At 52.3% G+C, this 16,066-nt stretch overlaps 2 protein-coding genes across 5 annotated transcripts in view; both read right to left on the minus strand.

Annotated features, from left to right (window-relative positions):
- Positions 1-1,268: 1,268 nt before the first annotated feature.
- Kcnj11 (potassium inwardly rectifying channel subfamily J member 11) overlaps positions 1,269-16,066 on the minus strand; it is a 29,542-nt gene continuing 14,744 nt past the window's right edge. The window contains exons 1-3 of one of the 4 annotated variants that reach the window (XM_048360208.1): positions 14,210-14,238; positions 5,285-5,288; positions 1,269-4,130 (exon numbers count right to left, since the gene is read on the minus strand). In XM_048360208.1, the coding sequence (XP_048216165.1) occupies positions 2,873-4,045 (1,173 nt within the window). In that variant the 5' untranslated portion in view covers positions 4,046-4,130; positions 5,285-5,288; positions 14,210-14,238 and the 3' untranslated portion in view covers positions 1,269-2,872. Of the gene's footprint in view, positions 4,134-5,284; positions 5,289-5,563; positions 5,584-5,937; positions 5,979-14,209; positions 14,239-16,066 lie in introns of those variants that run through there. The other 3 variants (XM_048360209.1, XM_048360210.1, XM_048360206.1) reach the window with 3 other exon arrangements.
- The window catches only part of Abcc8 (ATP binding cassette subfamily C member 8), a 73,715-nt gene continuing 67,044 nt past the window's right edge, over positions 9,396-16,066 (minus strand). Inside the window, exons 30-39 of the mRNA XM_048360211.1 lie at positions 14,436-14,538; positions 13,825-13,938; positions 13,411-13,531; positions 13,143-13,273; positions 12,131-12,209; positions 11,838-11,946; positions 11,413-11,516; positions 10,514-10,647; positions 10,052-10,114; positions 9,396-9,580 (exon numbers count right to left, since the gene is read on the minus strand). Coding sequence (XP_048216168.1) covers positions 9,443-9,580; positions 10,052-10,114; positions 10,514-10,647; positions 11,413-11,516; positions 11,838-11,946; positions 12,131-12,209; positions 13,143-13,273; positions 13,411-13,531; positions 13,825-13,938; positions 14,436-14,538 — 1,096 coding nt within the window. The 3' untranslated portion in view covers positions 9,396-9,442. The remainder of the gene's footprint in view (positions 9,581-10,051; positions 10,115-10,513; positions 10,648-11,412; positions 11,517-11,837; positions 11,947-12,130; positions 12,210-13,142; positions 13,274-13,410; positions 13,532-13,824; positions 13,939-14,435; positions 14,539-16,066) is intronic.

The following is a 16,066-nucleotide window of genomic DNA, read 5'->3' on the forward strand; positions in this document are numbered from 1 at the left end:
GGTTTATTTTCCTGTCACACTTTCCCTCTTGAGCATAGTCTTGCCCTCAATGCCTGGAATTTTCCCATGCCTCTACCCAGTAAGGTGAGGGATACCCCTTAGAGTATTTCCATCTAGCAGCCCATTTCAGGGATCATGTACATCTTCTCTGTGGCCAGCAGGTGGCAGTAGGTCCTAAGTTCTACTAGCTTCAGGCACTCAGCAGTCACCTAAGGACGTGGAGGAAGGTTCTTCTAGAAGGGAGCCCAAGGATATTGCCACTGGGAATCTTATTATTAGTGACTCTGACTCCTTCCTTGGGTTTTAGGAATGGCATGGCTGGTGATCCAGGATTCAGTCCTCCTCTTCTCCAAACCATACATGGACTCTGAATAGATTTTTTTTTTTTTTTTAACAATTCTCCCTTTAAACCTGTGCAAGGAAGGTGTGGGGAGAGAGCAGCACCAAATTACTCAGGCATGTCTCTGGATCAGCCTGGAACAGAACCTTACTGTTCAGACCAAAGTCCTAGCTACAAGCCTCACTGCAGCAGTGGGCATGGCTTGCAGTCCCATACACAATCCATCCATCCATCCACCCATCCATCCATCGCACCTCCATCATTCATTCATTCACTCAGCACCTATTGGTGCAGGCATAGCATAGTGCTGAGTCAGACACAGTTCTTAACCTGAAAGAGCCATGGGGTTGGAGAGACAGATGAACAGGCACAGAAAAATGAGAATGGCCTCAGTGCAGAGGAGGGAAGGCTTCAAGGAGTACCATTGGTTTGGGTAATAAGATTTCAATACTGATAAGGCCTGAACAGTCTAACAGGAAAAGGGAGTCACATAAGCAAAGGCTATTAAGTGAGAAGCTCAACGTTATGTGAAAAGATGAATTAGGGAAGTAGATGGAAGCAGGTGAGCGCATAGGATTCTGGCAAGACAGCTGTCAGGCGGGAAAGGCAGTCAAGGCCCCAAAATGGCTAAGAAGTCCAGTGTAAACCTGTAAGGTGATGGGGGAACTATGGAGGTATTTCGCATGGGAGGGAATGATCACTACTGTTCAAGGCATACTTAGGTAGCTACATGGCAGATGGATTGCATAGGGGGAGGTAGAGACAAGGAGACTACTTAGTAGGTATGGCAACAGTCTCTGTAGTCCTACATGGAGCTGGGATGAGCACAATGTAGAAAGTAAGACCAGGCAAAGAAATGCATCGCTCGAGTATGTGCAAAAGCACTTTCTCTCTTAATGTTTCCTTGGTTCTTCTCACCACAGCGCTATTCAGCAGCAATCGCAACAGTTAACATTTATTGAGCACTTATCATAGACCAGGCACTCAGCAATTTACATGTGCTTCTATCTGTTCCCACAACAATTCTATGAGGTAGGGGCAATTAGCATAGATGAGGGAACTGAGACACAGAGAGGTTAAATTACTTGAGCATAGTCATATAGCTAAAGTCAGCATTTGAATCCAAGGCAGCTGGCTGAAGAGCTCCCCTTAATGTCTGATGTCCCTGGCCCTCTCTCTGGGTACCTCAGCCTCCCAGCAGATCCCTGGGAGGAAAGCAGGGTCCAGGGATCCAAAGCATAGTGAATGTCCAAAGGTTGAGATCGCTAGAGAGGCTGGTGGTGTGGGTTCTCAGGTAGAGGGGAAATGCTCCCTGAGCTAGAGGAAGATGGTCCAGCTCCAGGTCCCTTTTCTGGCCTTTCTGCTAGGGCATGGTACCTTTTGAATGAGGGATGGCAGGTCCTAACCCTGCCCTCCCATTTCCCCCAACACACTTACTGCTTCCCCAGCAACAACAGCCCCAATTTCAGGTCCTGAATGGGAGGCTTTATTGACAATGGGAAGCAGAATTCTGGGCAATGGCATAGATACAATATTTCTCTGGAAGTCCAGACAGAACCCAGGGCCTCTTCACCTCAGGGACCTTCCTCAATCCTACCATCCTGAACTTCCCAACACCTTTTCTAACAGCCCAGAGGTACCCCACCCCCACCCACATCACCCTCTGGACAATGAGTAGCAGCTACCAGTGGAGAGCCTGGGCCATGGTAGCATCTTTCTGCATGTTATGCCAGTTTCCCCAGCACATCCAGGCCTCCCAGGATGGAGACAGGGTAGGAGGGAGCAGTTGCCCTGGCCTGGGCACCTTCTCTGCAGAAGTTTGGTGATTGGAATGAAGGGCTGAGGCTCTGGCCTATCTCCTGCTCCCTAGGCCTAAGCAGGGATCAGGAAAGCCTCCTCATGGCTCTGCTTGCTTCCTACTCCTCTGGGCCTGGAATCTGTGCTGTGCAGGGAACCCTGCAAATCTGGCCTGTCCCTACTAGTGGAGGAGGCCCCATATCTGTAGTGCTATTCGTCGAAGGTGCTCTCTAACCCACAGCCCTCCCTAGCTGGCCAGGCTCACCCCTCCTAGCCCATCACTACTTCAGGGACAGGTGTTTCTTGGAACCACAGAAACAGGCTAGCAGTCCTCTAAACCTAGGTATTGTTTCTCCCCAGCCACCCACCTACTTGTCGCAGGCATGTCATAGAGGTCAGGCCTGGTTGGGGAAGCAGCTATAGGGCCCAGGACCTCTTCCTTACAGTCTCCTCAGCCCTGGGCAGGGAGAGAGGGGTAAGCTAGTCCTGAGCTGGGATTGGGAGGAGCAGGGACAAAAATAACCCAGTGCAGGCTGCTGAGGCCAGAAATAGGGTAGTGACAAGTGCCTTGTCACACCCCTGGGCACGCAGCAGTTTAGTGGCTGAGTTGAGGAAGATCCAACCTTACAGCAGGCCTCTACATGGCTCAGGGACCCACACCACATCCGCTCTACATACCTAATCACACTGCCTCTGTGCACACATGCATGTGTGCTGGGCCTGAGGGACCATGTCTCAGGATAAGGAGTCTGGAGAGATGCTAAACTTGGGTTTGGTTTTGGCCACAGCCACACTGCGCTTGCGCAGGGGTCCACGAGTTGAGGCGAGAGTCAGGGCATCCAGCAGGCTGCGGTCCTCATCAAGCTGGCGAGCTGTACAGAGAGGCGTGGGCACTTTTATAGTGTTGCCAAACTTGGAGTAGTCCACAGAATAGCGTCCATCCTCCTCGGCTACGATGGGGACAAAGCGCTGGCCCCATAGGATCTCATCGGCTAAGTAGGAGGTGCGGGCCTGGGTGGTGATGCCTGTGGTTTCCACCACACCTTCCAGGATGACAATGATCTCCAGGTCCTGATGGTGGTGCAGGTCACTAGGTGCCAGGTCGTAGAGCGGGCTGTTGGAGTCAATGACGTGGTAGATGATGAGTGGGGCCACCAGGAAGATGCTGTTACCCCCTACACCGTTCTCCATGGGGATGTCCACTTGGTGAAGGGGCACCACCTCGCCCTCGGGGCTCGTGGTCTTGCGGACCACCTGCATGTGGATGGTGGCGCTGATGATCATGCTCTTTCGGAGGTCCCCCACTCGCAGCATGAAGCAGAGGCGGCCGTTGCGCAGGGTGATGACCGCATGCTTGCTGAAGATGAGGGTCTCTGCTCGACGGTGCGCCTGTGCAGTCTTCATGAAGATGCAGCCCAGCATGATGGCGTTGATCATGAGCCCCACGATGTTCTGCACGATGAGGATCAGGATGGCCACTGGGCACTCCTCAGTCACCATGCGCCCACCAAAACCAATGGTTACCTGGACCTCGATGGAGAAGAGGAAGGCGGATGAGAAAGAATGGATGCTGGTGACGCAAGGCACCATGCTGCCTTCGCCGGGGGCCAGGTCACCATGGGCGAAGGCGATGAGCCACCAGACCATGGCGAAGAGGAGCCAGCTGCACAGGAAGGACATGGTGAAGATGAGCAGCGTGTGTGGCCACTTGAGATCCACCAGCGTAGTGAACACGTCCTGCAGGAAGCGGCCCTGCTCCCGGATATTTTTGTGTGCCACGTTGCAGTTGCCTTTCTTGGACACAAAGCGGGCCCTCCGCTCCCGGGCCCGGTACCTGGGCTCCGTAGGGTCCTCTGCCAGCCTGGTCAGCACATACTCCTCGGGGATGATGCCCTTGCGGGACAGCATGGCTCCAGCGACCCCGGGGAAGGGCCTCCCCCATGTGGCGGGGGGCACTGCCCTGACCTGGCTTAGTGCAACACCCTGGGGTCTTCTTCACACACCCCCTCCCCACGGACCGTCTTACTTTGGAACCACTTTACTCCTGGGATGCCCCCGGCCTGAGCTTGCGCAGCTCCACCCGGGTCCCGCTTCACTTTACCCCAATCTCACACCTCAACCCACCTGCCCATTGCCTCGTGAGCCCCCTGCGGAGTCTCCCCCTGGCTATCCTGCTGAGCGATCCTCCACCGGCCGGCCACGACTGCTGGGTCTCCCCGCCCAGCCTTTCTTCTCAGTCCACCTTCTCAGAGAACTTAACACCTCCGGATCTCACCAGCTACCCAGACTCACACAACCCCCACGCTCCTCCCGCCTCACCCACTTGGGTGTCCATCTCCCGCGAGCTTGGTGACCCGGTCATGCCCCCAGCCTCTGCTCCAGGTATGCCGCCCACTCCCCAGCCCGCCTCTCTCCCCCGGCGCCCCGGCCGCCCTCCGGAGCCGCCTCCAGCTCTTGTCCTCTCGGTCTCCTTGGGATCCTGCGCCCTCCAGAGTCACCACCACCCCACGCCGCTCCACTCCGGATCCCCTCGCCCCCCGCCGACCTGGCCCAGCTCGCCCCAGTCGTGGCCTCCCCGGCTGCCCCGCCGCCCGCACGCCGGCGCCGCGGCCCCCGCCGCGCGTCCCGGCCCCGCCCGCCGCTCGTCGCCGCCGCCGCACCTGCTCCTGCTCCTCAAGCCACGGCCGTCGCCTCCCTGCCCCTCCCGCCCGCGTGCTCGCCGCCCGGCTGTTTTCCCCGCCTGTCTGTCGGTCCGTCGGTCGGTCCGCAGATTCCGACCTGTGCAAGGTGGGGGCAGGAGACCCGGGCGGGGGTAGGCGCCCGAGGAGCGGAGCGGGAACTCCGCGCCGCCAGGGGGAGCCCGACCTGCTCAGTAGAGGGAGAGGGGGCGGGCCCAGGCGCAAGCCCCGCCCCTCGCCGCGCTCCCCCTCCCTCGCCCCCTCCCCCTCCCTCGCCCCCCAGCTCTTCCCACTTCCCGCTCTCTCCCTGTCCCGGCTCTGCTCTCCCGCCCCTCCACGCTCACCTCCTCCCTCCCCCGCCCCGCCCCGCCCCCGCCTCCAGACCCTGGGGGTTGTCCAATCCGGATGGCCTAAAAGAGGTTCCTTCGGCTCCGACTACGAAACTAGGGCGCAGCCAGGGAGCCGTGACCTTTCTCCTATTCTGGAACCGCAGTCACCGTCGTCCCGGCTCCCCTCGGCCACTTTCCCTGTCCGCGGTTGGGTCATGAGCGCCTCTAATGCAGCCCGAGGTTCCCAGGCGAAAGACAGAGGTGGCATCACCAACCCCCGGCTGGGGGAGCTTCGGTGACCCCGGGACTTAACTGACAGCATCTTCTCTTTGGGAGACACTCAGACTTTTATATCTTAGTCTCAGATCCTTTGGGAATTTCCTGAAAGCACGGAATCCCTGTCTGTTTAACACACACACACACACACACACGCACGCACCTTGGGGAGTGCTCAAATGGTGCAATTCCTTAGAAAGGCAAAAAAAAAAAAATCAAAGCTCAGCAAGCTAAAACACAAGGAAGTGGTACTGGAAAGGGGTAGAGTGGGGTCAAGGGAAAAGGGTAGACCAATGAAGAGAAGAAAGGGGTGTGTGTGGAATGCAGTTAAGAATCTAATGTATATCTTACAAAAATAAGATTGAGGGAAGGGATGGGTAGGGGAAGGTTGGGTGAGAATATTGAAAGGGGTGACATTGATCAAGATGTATTGTATTCATAAACTGCTTGGCTAAATGGCCAAAAAATGAAAGTACTAGGTTACCATGGTGATGCACACTAAATAAATATAAAGGAGTACGCACACACACACACACACACACACACACACACACACACCTTGGTAGAGGTGATTTAATAATGATAAGCCCAGCTCTCTCCCCCATTTTAAAGAAGGTTTGAGCTACCCGACACCTACTTTATAATATTCACACAGTAGCCTGTGGGTGGCTATTTCAGAGAGTTTAGACACTGGCGGCTCCTGGCTGTTCACCTGCACAGAGATGGTGTTTCCATTGCAGGCATCAGCCTGGGATTGCCCTGTGGGTTGTGGGATGTCCAATGGCTCCATCCACTACTGAGTTTACATCCTTAGATAGGAAACTCTTGCCCTTAAATGATCATTTGCTGGAGTAGGGGTTTGAGGCAAGGGGCTAGAATGAGATAGGATTGTGGTTGTGGGCCACATGGGGGCATTTTAATATTGAGTGGGAACTTTGATACTGAGTTTTCTTTCCTCTTTCCTATACCTACTTGTATCATGAGTGAACCCTGCCACAAAGCGTATCATCTTTGTATTAAGAGAGGTATAGTGCCTAAGATAGAGGAGGAAAACATGTTGCGCTAAGAAAGATCAAGGAAAGACAGTTTCTTGAAAAATCTCTGAAGCAACTGTACTTTGTTGGCCATTACAAAAGAAGATGTGTATGTGGGCTTGATGGTTCATACCTGTAATACTCAGAAGCCAGAGGCATAAGAACAGAAAGTTCAAGGCCAGCCCAGGAAAAGTATAAAGATCCTATCTCAGGCCTGGCATTGGTGGCGCATGCCTGTAATCCTAGCTATTCACAAGGCTAAGATCTGAGGATGATATTTCAAAGCCAACCCAGGCAGGAAAGCCAAAGAGACTCTTATCTTTAATTAACAACTAGAAAACTGGGAATGGTGCTGTGGATCAAAGTGGTAGAGCGCTAGCCTTGAGGAAAAGAGCTCTGGGTTATTGACCAGGCCTAGAGTTCAAGCCCCACAAACAAAAACAAATAAAAAACCCCAAACATCCTATCTCAGAAACAAAAGGTTTGAGGCACGACTGGTCTAGTAATTCTGCCTGGCTCAAATAGTAGAACTAGGACAGTGAATAAAACAGAGGCAGATGTGAGAATCAGTTCTAGTAACAGTCAGCAGTAATGGTCCATCTATGGAGAATCCAAGTTAAAGCCGGTAAACCACCAGGATATAATGGAGGGGTTTGGGTGAGGATGACCTTGGGCATTCTCACAAGACTTCCTGTCATGCCCTGCAATTTCCTTCAATCACCTGTGGTTGGTAGGCTTGGGGAAGGGCAGACTCTTCTTTGCTCCTCCTGGGTTCTTTCTCCTAGAAGCCCACTGTGGTGGAAGCTGCTGACCTACCAGAGGCATCTCAGAGCCGGGAAGGCCAGGCTCTGGCATGGCCCTGGAACCCAGCTAGTCCCTGCCCCAGGGTGTTCAACATCTTACTCTGCTCTATCCCACACTGGCGAATACTCACCTCCCCTGAACACTACATCTGTTTCTTTCTGTCTCGAAACCCTTTTCTATTGCCCTTTTCCTTGATCTTCTCTCTGACCCTCTGCCTATCTAATTCCTACCCACCCACACCCAGCTCAAGTCTTACTTTTCCCAGCCTGCCAGACCTTGTAGAGTTCTGCCTTGCTGGGCTCCTCTGCTCATAGCACTTCCACAACCACCTGTGCCAGACCCCTCCAGATGTGCAGGTTTTCCTTTCATTATGCAGCTTTGACTCTCAGATTCAACAGAGCTGCAGCCTTAAGACATAAAATGGGGACCTGGGAATATGGCCTAGTGGTAAAGTGCTCACCTCGTATACATAAAGCCCTGGGTTCGATTCTTCAGCACCACATATATAGAAAAAGCCAGAAGTGGTGCTATGGCTCAAGTGGTAGAATACTAGCCTTGAGCAAAAAGACCTGTGCTCAGGCCCTGAGTTCAAGGCCCAGGACTGGCAAAAAAAAAAAAAAGACATAAAATGGCAAGTTAATAAGCACCTGTTGTTTCTTGGCTGAAGGCAGGTGTGCACTCCCATTTCCTGATGCAGATAAGAGTTAGGACAAACTTGCTTTGATCCCTTGGTATCCAGACCCCTGTACCTCCCAGCTGCCATTTGGCTAACTTATGGTACAGACACTACTAGGACTAGCTTTCTCTCACTTCTGAATGCCCTGCACAGGAGAGATGGGGATGGGAGTCCAGGCCTGACCAGTTAATGTGTTCTAGACCTCTGGTCAATGAGTGGGAATAAGACCAAAGCAGCTTCACTGAGATTAGCTCCCAAGACTTTTGATGAAACTATTGGGAAGATCACCTCTTTTTCCTCTTAGTTGCCTTGAAGTAGATATAAGTTGGAGCTGCTAGTGGCCACCTGCCATCAGAGAAGGGGAGGAAAATGGAACCCAGAATTGGAGACATATTCCTAGTGTCTCCTATGCTTGAGACCTCCTGGTCTCTTAAGTCACATACCATAATAAGTTTAAGCATAATAAGTTTAGGTTTTTGTTGAAGCCACTTTGATTTAGCTACCTGTCATTTGCAATGGAATTCATGCTGATACAGAGCACTAGGCTCCACAATTTTAATTCAAGAATAAAAGTAAGCAAGGGAAGGGGTGACACTATCCAGAAAGCATGACTTGACTCACGTAACTGTAACCCCTCTGTAAATCACCTTTATAATAACAATAAAACATGTTTTTTTAAAAATAAAAATGAGAAGGAAGAGGACCAAACTGGATAGAGCTGTTATTTTATCTGACGGGGTCACCAGAGAAATGCCATCACCCTGGTGGTGGCTTGCACTGTCTTCCCCCAAGTTCATAGGTCGAAGTCCTAGCTCCCAGTGTAATTGTATTTGGCAAGAAGGTAAGAAGGCTTAATGAAGTAGGAAGCGTAGAAGTCTATATCAGTATTACTGGTGTCTTTATAAGGGATAAGAGTCAGGGATAGAGGAAAAAGAGAGATGAAGAGAGGGAGGGATACGGGCAGACACTGAAAGACCAGGGGAAATGCCACATGAGGACATAGAGAGATGGCTACAAGCCATGGACAAAGGCCTCAGGAGTAACCAAAACTGCCAACACCTGTGAGAAATAAATTTCTGTTGTTAAAATCACCCAGTCTGTGGTATTTTGTTGTGGTAGCCTAAACAGATCAACAGAACTCTCATTTCACAAATCAGGAACATGCTTTTGCTCATGCTCACGCAGTGTCTTCAGGACTGCCAAGTGTCAGACACAGCCTGGTCCCCGCACCCACAGTGCACCGAAGTCCTTGTCCACCAGGGCCACAGTCTCCAATAGGAAAACAATCAGGGCTTGGAGACATAGATCAGTTGGTAGAGTGCCAGCCCATGAACAAAGTGTCTGGTACTGAGTTCAAGTCCCAGTTTTACAACAACAAAAACAAAAAGAAGAAGAAAGAAAAAGAAATAATCAATCTCTTTATTTACAAGTAAATTGCAGCTAAAAAAACCCAGGCCAGGATGGGGGGGCAGGGTGAGGGTGTGGGGTAGCCCTTGTGCTCTTTTGGGTCACTTGTCTGCACGGACAAAGGAGGCGAAGACGCTGTCCTTCTGGCTGAGCAGCTTCTCTGGCTTGTCAAACTCCAGGATGGCGCCACGCTTCAGGACGATCACCAAGTCTGCACTCAGGATGGTGTGTACTCGGTGCTGGGCAGGCAGGAGGGGCTGGTCAGGGGAGGTAGGTAGGGAAGGGGCAGGGCAGCTGCTAAGAGCTCCCTCTTGCAGTTTGGAGGAAGAGGCCTCATGTCCCATTGCTGTGGTGGGAAGGGGCTGTGACCCAGGTCCTTATCATTAATACAGATCTCCTCCCTCCAAGCTCTGCCCTCAGGTCTGAGCTTCCAGACTCAGAGACCTCCCCCACCCTTCCTGGAGAAGGTGCCCAGCCTAGCTCTTGGGAACTTGGGACAGGGGTGAACCTTGGAACCTGGAGAAAGAGAGGGGGAGGTCTGAGGGAAGTGCAGATCCTGCCCACTCTCCAAATCCTGCCCTAACTCCCTGAAAACACTCTAGATTCTTGCCCTGAACTCTTCCAGGGTCCTTTCTTGATGAAGGAGACCAGCTCAGCCCAGAAGCAGCACATGGCTGACAGCCTTTTCATCCCACCGATGGGCTCCTTACCGCGATGGTGACCACAGTGCGGTCTGCGAAGGCTGTCATCACCACCTTCTGAAGAATGTTTTCCTGTCAGGTGGAGGCAGCAGCTATTGGCTCACCTGCCCACCTGGGAGCCCATTTGACCCCAATCCTAGCTCCGTGTTCTCCTTCTATCTGGCCCAAGTCCCTGTAGGATTGACTATGTTCACCTAGCCCTCAGTGGCCCAGTCTCCGCCTGCTGGGAGCTCAGCTCTGTGTTCACATGCGATGGGAGTCTGTGCTATGTGTGCTGGTGTGGAGTCTATGTGGGTGTGTGCGTTTGAATGCTTCCTAGGGCTAGCGTCCCCCAGCCTTTTGCCTGTGCTTCTGTGTCACATGATGTGAAGAGCAACCCGAACCTTAGGTCTACTTTGTGTAATTGGATCCCTAACATCTCACTGAGACCATTTCCACAGCCCAGACCCCACAGCTCTGCCCAGAACCAACCGTAGCCATGTCAATGGAAGCTGTAGCCTCATCCATAATAAAGATGCTGGTCTTCCTCACAAAGGCCCGAGCCAGGCAGAACAGCTGTCGCTGACCTTGACTGAAATTCTCCCCACCTTCTGTGATGATGGCATCTGAAAGCATCCAGGAGGGGGAGGGGTGCAGGGCTGAGTTCATGTTAAACTGTGAGGGAAGCAGATAGGACAGCTGGGGGTAGGGGCTAGGGGAAGTGTGTAGACTGGGGCGAGTATGTGGCTGTATGTCAGTAAGCACATGTCTGTGCACCTGACAACATGGATGCCACCTGCAGGGGCTAGAGTGAGAAACCGCCCTCCCCCACCCCGGCCTGGGTGATGTGCACTGGAGTGGCTCTTGGATGTCTTGGAAGGGAAGAATATCTACAATATGTGTGGGGGCCATGGTGTGGGAGAGTGATTCATTGGAGAAGCCAAAGCGTAGTCATCCCATTGCTCTTAGAGCTGCTGTACACACACCAGGACTGAGCCGAGGCCTGGAAGGGAAAAGTCTTCCCGGCAGGATGCAACCAGTGTCCTGGGTCTATGACTTTCTATTGCATTCTCTCCTCCTCCAGGGCAGAACTAACTCAGCATGCAGATAGGGCAAAGCAGGCCTGGAGATACCCACTGTGCTTTTGGAGACTTGCAATCTCCATCTCACGGTGACAGCTGTTGTCTCCCCTACCCCCTGCCTTGTCTTGCAAGAGAGGCCAGACCCTGAATTGAGCAGTTACATAACTTGTGACCTCTCTGTATGGTAAAAGGTAGAACTAAGTGCACTCAGGTGTCTTGCTGACTCCAAGCTCTAAAGCTGGGCTAAGACCTGGGTACAAGGCTTCCCTCCCCCAACATCCAGGGCTCCTTGGTGCCAGAAATGGTTACCCAGGCCTCCTGGCAGTGCCTTCACCACTGGCTTCAGCTGGGCGATCTCCAGGGCTTCCCACAGTGTGCTGTCCGAGCATTTCTTTTCTGGGTCCAGGTTAAATCTGGAGAGGGGTACAGAAAGTCCATAAGGAGGGGAGTAGAGTCCTGCTGCTGGCTGTCCTCATGGCTGCTCAGAGGGTGAGGGTGGTGAAGGGGCCATGGGTGAGAAATGAGTGACTTGGGGGGTCTGGCAGTGGTAGAGGGCAGTGTTCAAGAGTTGGCACGAAGGTCTCACCAGTGCCTGCTTGGGCTGAATGGGAAGAAGGGCATGAAAGTGTTGTTCCTGGGTCTCTGGGTCCCTTACCCCATTTCTTTCAGCTATAAGTCCAAGGTTGCTGAGCCAGCTCAGAGCTGGGGTGGGATGGGGAGCAGGTGGGACTCACCTGATGGTGCCACTGAAGAGGACCGGGTCCTGCAGGATGATGGAGAGACGAGAGCGCAGGGTGTGCAGAGGCAGTTTGGCGATGTCAATGCCGTCAATGACAATGCGGCCTGCATGGAGGTGATGGCATAGGTGGAACGCCACCAGGGGTGAGGGCAGTGCTGGGATTGGGTTCAGCCTGAGACATGAGTTCCCATGAGGTGCAGGTGAAGGCATTGACTACGGGGCCTTATGTGACAACTGGCCAGAGGCTGGGCTGGAGCTCCCATCTAGTGGGCACATCTACTCGCTTACCTTCGAACATGTCCACCATGCGGAAGAAGGCAAGTGAGAAGGAGGACTTCCCACTGCCCGTACGACCACAGATCCCAATCTGGAAAGAGAGAAGCAGGTGTATTGCTATGGCTCTGGGGGCTGCTGAGAGTGGCCTTGAGTGTTGGACTTGGAAGTGTGCTCAGGAGTAGGAGGTCACAGCATCGTCTCTTGTCCTGGTCTTCTGACTAGCTAGCTTCTCTTTGGCCAGGCTGGGTGACAGGCTTGGACTTGCTGGCTCACATGGGGACCTGAGAACAAGTGCAGGGTGTAGATGTCCTATGCTCTGGGCCTTAGTGTATAGGTTTGGGTCTGCGTGGTGTGCAGCTGTAGGGGAGCTGCGATTGCATGGGTATAGCAAGAGGACATAGATTTGGTGTGCAAGGATATCTCTGTGTGTGCCCCACCTTAAACTTGGGGCATCTCCAACCCCATGCATTGCTTCCTGGCTCTTGGATTCCTGCAGAAATTAAAACAAGAGAACAATGCAGAGATAGAGATAATGATACAGAAGGACAAGTGAAGCAAGGACAGAGGGAAATAGACTGAGGCAGTGGTCTCTCAAGGTAAAAGATGATGAGATAGACAGCCACAGGCAATGGGAGAGATAAAGCAATGGATGGAGAGGGCAGTATGAGAAAGATGGGGCCAGTGAGGAGGGATGTGGGGAGAGTTGAGTCAGAAGTCTAGATAGTAGCTCCCTCTCTGAGGTCAAGAACAGCCTCCCTCTCTATCCTAGGCCCCTGCTCTGAAGCCCTGATGAAGCCCCTGAAAAAGCCCCTCTAAGTTAGGGGAGCTCAGGAGATTCATTTTTTGGTGAGTGGATGAGGAGACAGGGCTTTGGAGAAGAGGAAGGAGAAGAGTCTTGTCAGAGTGATAGGCCCAGAACCAAGAATCTGGGGGTCTGAAGAGGTGAGAGACATGGAGGGGATCTGGAGGCCCACAAAGTGACTCAGCCATACTACTGCTTACCCTCCCAGGCCCTCTGTCTGACCTTCTGTCCTGGGGAGATCAGGGCATTGACGTGCTTCAACACAGGCTTCAGAGAGCTGTCGTAGCGCACGCTCAGGTTCTGGATCTGGATCTTCCCCTGGTCTGGCCAGTTCTTGGGGATCAGTGATGGTGCTGGGGGCCAGGTTGGGAGTCAGCCACCAGGTATGGGCCATATCTACTCTTTGGAGTGCCACCTCCCACAGGCTCCCACCCCTCTTTCCGGCCTTTCCCTCCTTCAGGCCCTTCCCCAGGAGTTCTCACGTTCTCACCCAGCAGCCCCTCATAGCTTTCTGCCTCTGTTTTCAGGAGCCCATGGATACGCTTCACGGCCCCTAGTTGGATCTCCATGTCTGCCAGGTTTCTCACCATCCAGTTGAGGTAGTTGGAGACCTGTGTAGAGTAAGCCAGTCATAGACACTCAGGGGTCACTTTGTTTTGCCCTGGATCAACAAAATAAGATGACGGTCAGGAGCCCCTAGGTGCTTTTTGCTGACCACCTGTTGAGAGTGGCCTCCCTGGGAGCATCATTACTTGTCTGTTGTTTGGGCTCTGAGTCCTGCCAGTCTTTCTGCCTACATGGGAAGGCCCAGGGAGGGACTGTCCCATGTCTCAGTTGTGGAAGGGCCCTGGAATCCTGAGAGCAGATGTCAGACCTCACCTCACCCTGGCCCCCTGCTACTCACCATCAGTGCATAAGTGAGGCCCAGGCCCACCAGGCCAGCAGAGAGCTCCTTGTGCAGGGAATTGGAGATGGAGGTGGCAGCCGCAATGAGCACCACACATGCACCAATGTATTCCTGTGGAGGGAGAGCAGCTGGCCATGGCCCTCAGAGCTGGAGCCACAGTAGCTCCATCTCTCCTCACTCTCTGGGTGGAGAGCAGCTCAGCCAGCCCCACTCCAAGTCAGCATTCACACATCAGACACACAGGAAGCCTGTGAAAGCTGGTGTACAGGAGCTAGCCTGCCCCAAGTTTCCACTTCCCACTCTCTGAACAGAGGTGTCTCACTGACGGGCCTGACATGCACACATATGTGTGTGTCAAGTGGCCTGCTGTGTACATGTGCACACACACACACACACACACACACACACTCCTTCACTACTATTATCCTTTATCTCTGTACCCGCACAGTTATATAAACTAGTCTTGCTCCTGGCACACCCCTCAGACCCAGAAGCCCCCAGGGAGAGGTGCTGCCAGGACTGGAGAGCAGGAACTGCTTCATCTTCTCTTCCCACCCCCATCCCACCCCTGGCCCTTGCTTAGGCTCCACACTCTTGTTGGCACTTGCCATGCGGACTTCCAGCCATCTATTGGCAGCAGTGAGGAAGAGGGAGGCGATGTTGTTGGAGTCTGTATATTCAAGAAGCTTTTGCTGAAACCGGGCTTCATACCTGGAGAGAAAGTGGAGGTTCTGAGCCAATGATGTTGGACCCATAGCTCTGGGGACCATCCCTCCCTACACAGCGGCTGTCAGGGTCTCACCAGCCCCAGACATTCTATTTCTATCACTCTATGTGTGCCAGGCCTACTGGAATGTCTGCCCAGCTTCTTCCTACTTATTCTAGCCTGTCAAGTCCTACTTCCTTCATACTCTTGTTTTCACTGCAGAATCTTTTCCCCTTGTAAAGTCTTCCCTACAGTATAGGGCAATACCATCCACCTAGTTTCTCAGGCCAGAAACTGAGGACTCATATCCAGTCACAAGCCATCTTATATCTCTCTCTCAAACCATCCTTGCCTCTGTCCACATCTCTCCTGCTTCTTGGCCACTTGACAATTGCATGGGCTCCCTAACAGATATTCTGTTATCTTCCTGCAAGGCACTCTTTCCTGAGCTGTCATCAGCATCCTTTAAATCACAAACTGTTCCCACCACGAATAGCAATGGCCTCCCATTGCTTTTGTGGTAAAAAAACAACAACAAACAAAACAAACAAACAAACAACAACAAACAACCTACTTCCTCACCCTGGGCCTGTGTGAGCCAGCACTTGCTGACCTCATCTCTGCCATAAACTCCCTGGTTCATTATGCTACAGCCATCCTGGGCCTTTTCAAATGCTAATAGGACAATACTAAGCTCTTCTCCATCCTGAGGCCTTTGTTCATGTTCTGCCCATTATCCAGAATACCTTCTCACTTGCAGTTTGTAAGTCTAGTTACTTCTCAACTTCCAGACCTTACCTTAACTGCTATCTCCTCTGAGAGGCTTTTACTGGCCATGTCTTTACCCAAAGTGCCCTTCCCCTCCTTCTCTGTAGCCATTTAGGAGCACAGTATGTGATCTACTTGTACATTAACTCTCTAGCTGTTTCTGACTCATCTCACTCCCCAAACTGGAAAAGCCAGGAGGATACAGAGCAGTTCTGGTTTGTTACCAACACATGGCTTTATCATTGAATAAATAAATAAATAAAAATAAAAATATAACCCACACATATATATTTAAATGAGTGGATCCTCTTAGGAAGATAGAATTTCTCTGTGTAAGGAGCTTTAGATTTCTTTCCCACTCTGGGCTCTCACTAAATTTTTCCTGTATCATTGTTCATGGACTTGCCTCCTCTTTCTGCCTGGGCCCCTCAGCCTCCTCCCTCAGACCTTGATGGCATGGGCCAGGCCTGGATGAGGCAGATGACACTTGATGATGAGAGAAGGAAAGGACATCTCAGTACTACTGGTCTGTTACAATCAACCCCAGAGACTCAAAGGAAACCAGGAATTGTGTTGTTGGATATTTACTTTTACTCATGAAACTGTTTGTTTGACTTGGATTATTTCTATGAGGAGGGCATGTGTGTGGAGATAGTGAAGTGAGTTTTTGAGGTACGTGATTGCACTGCTAAGTGGTCGATGTGACAAGAAGTATGAGGGAGTGTGCAACAGTATATCTTTTAAAACTGTACATGTTAATGCGTG

This window comes from Perognathus longimembris, chromosome 13 (assembly GCF_023159225.1).
Source record: "Perognathus longimembris pacificus isolate PPM17 chromosome 13, ASM2315922v1, whole genome shotgun sequence".
NCBI lineage: Eukaryota > Metazoa > Chordata > Mammalia > Rodentia > Heteromyidae > Perognathus > Perognathus longimembris.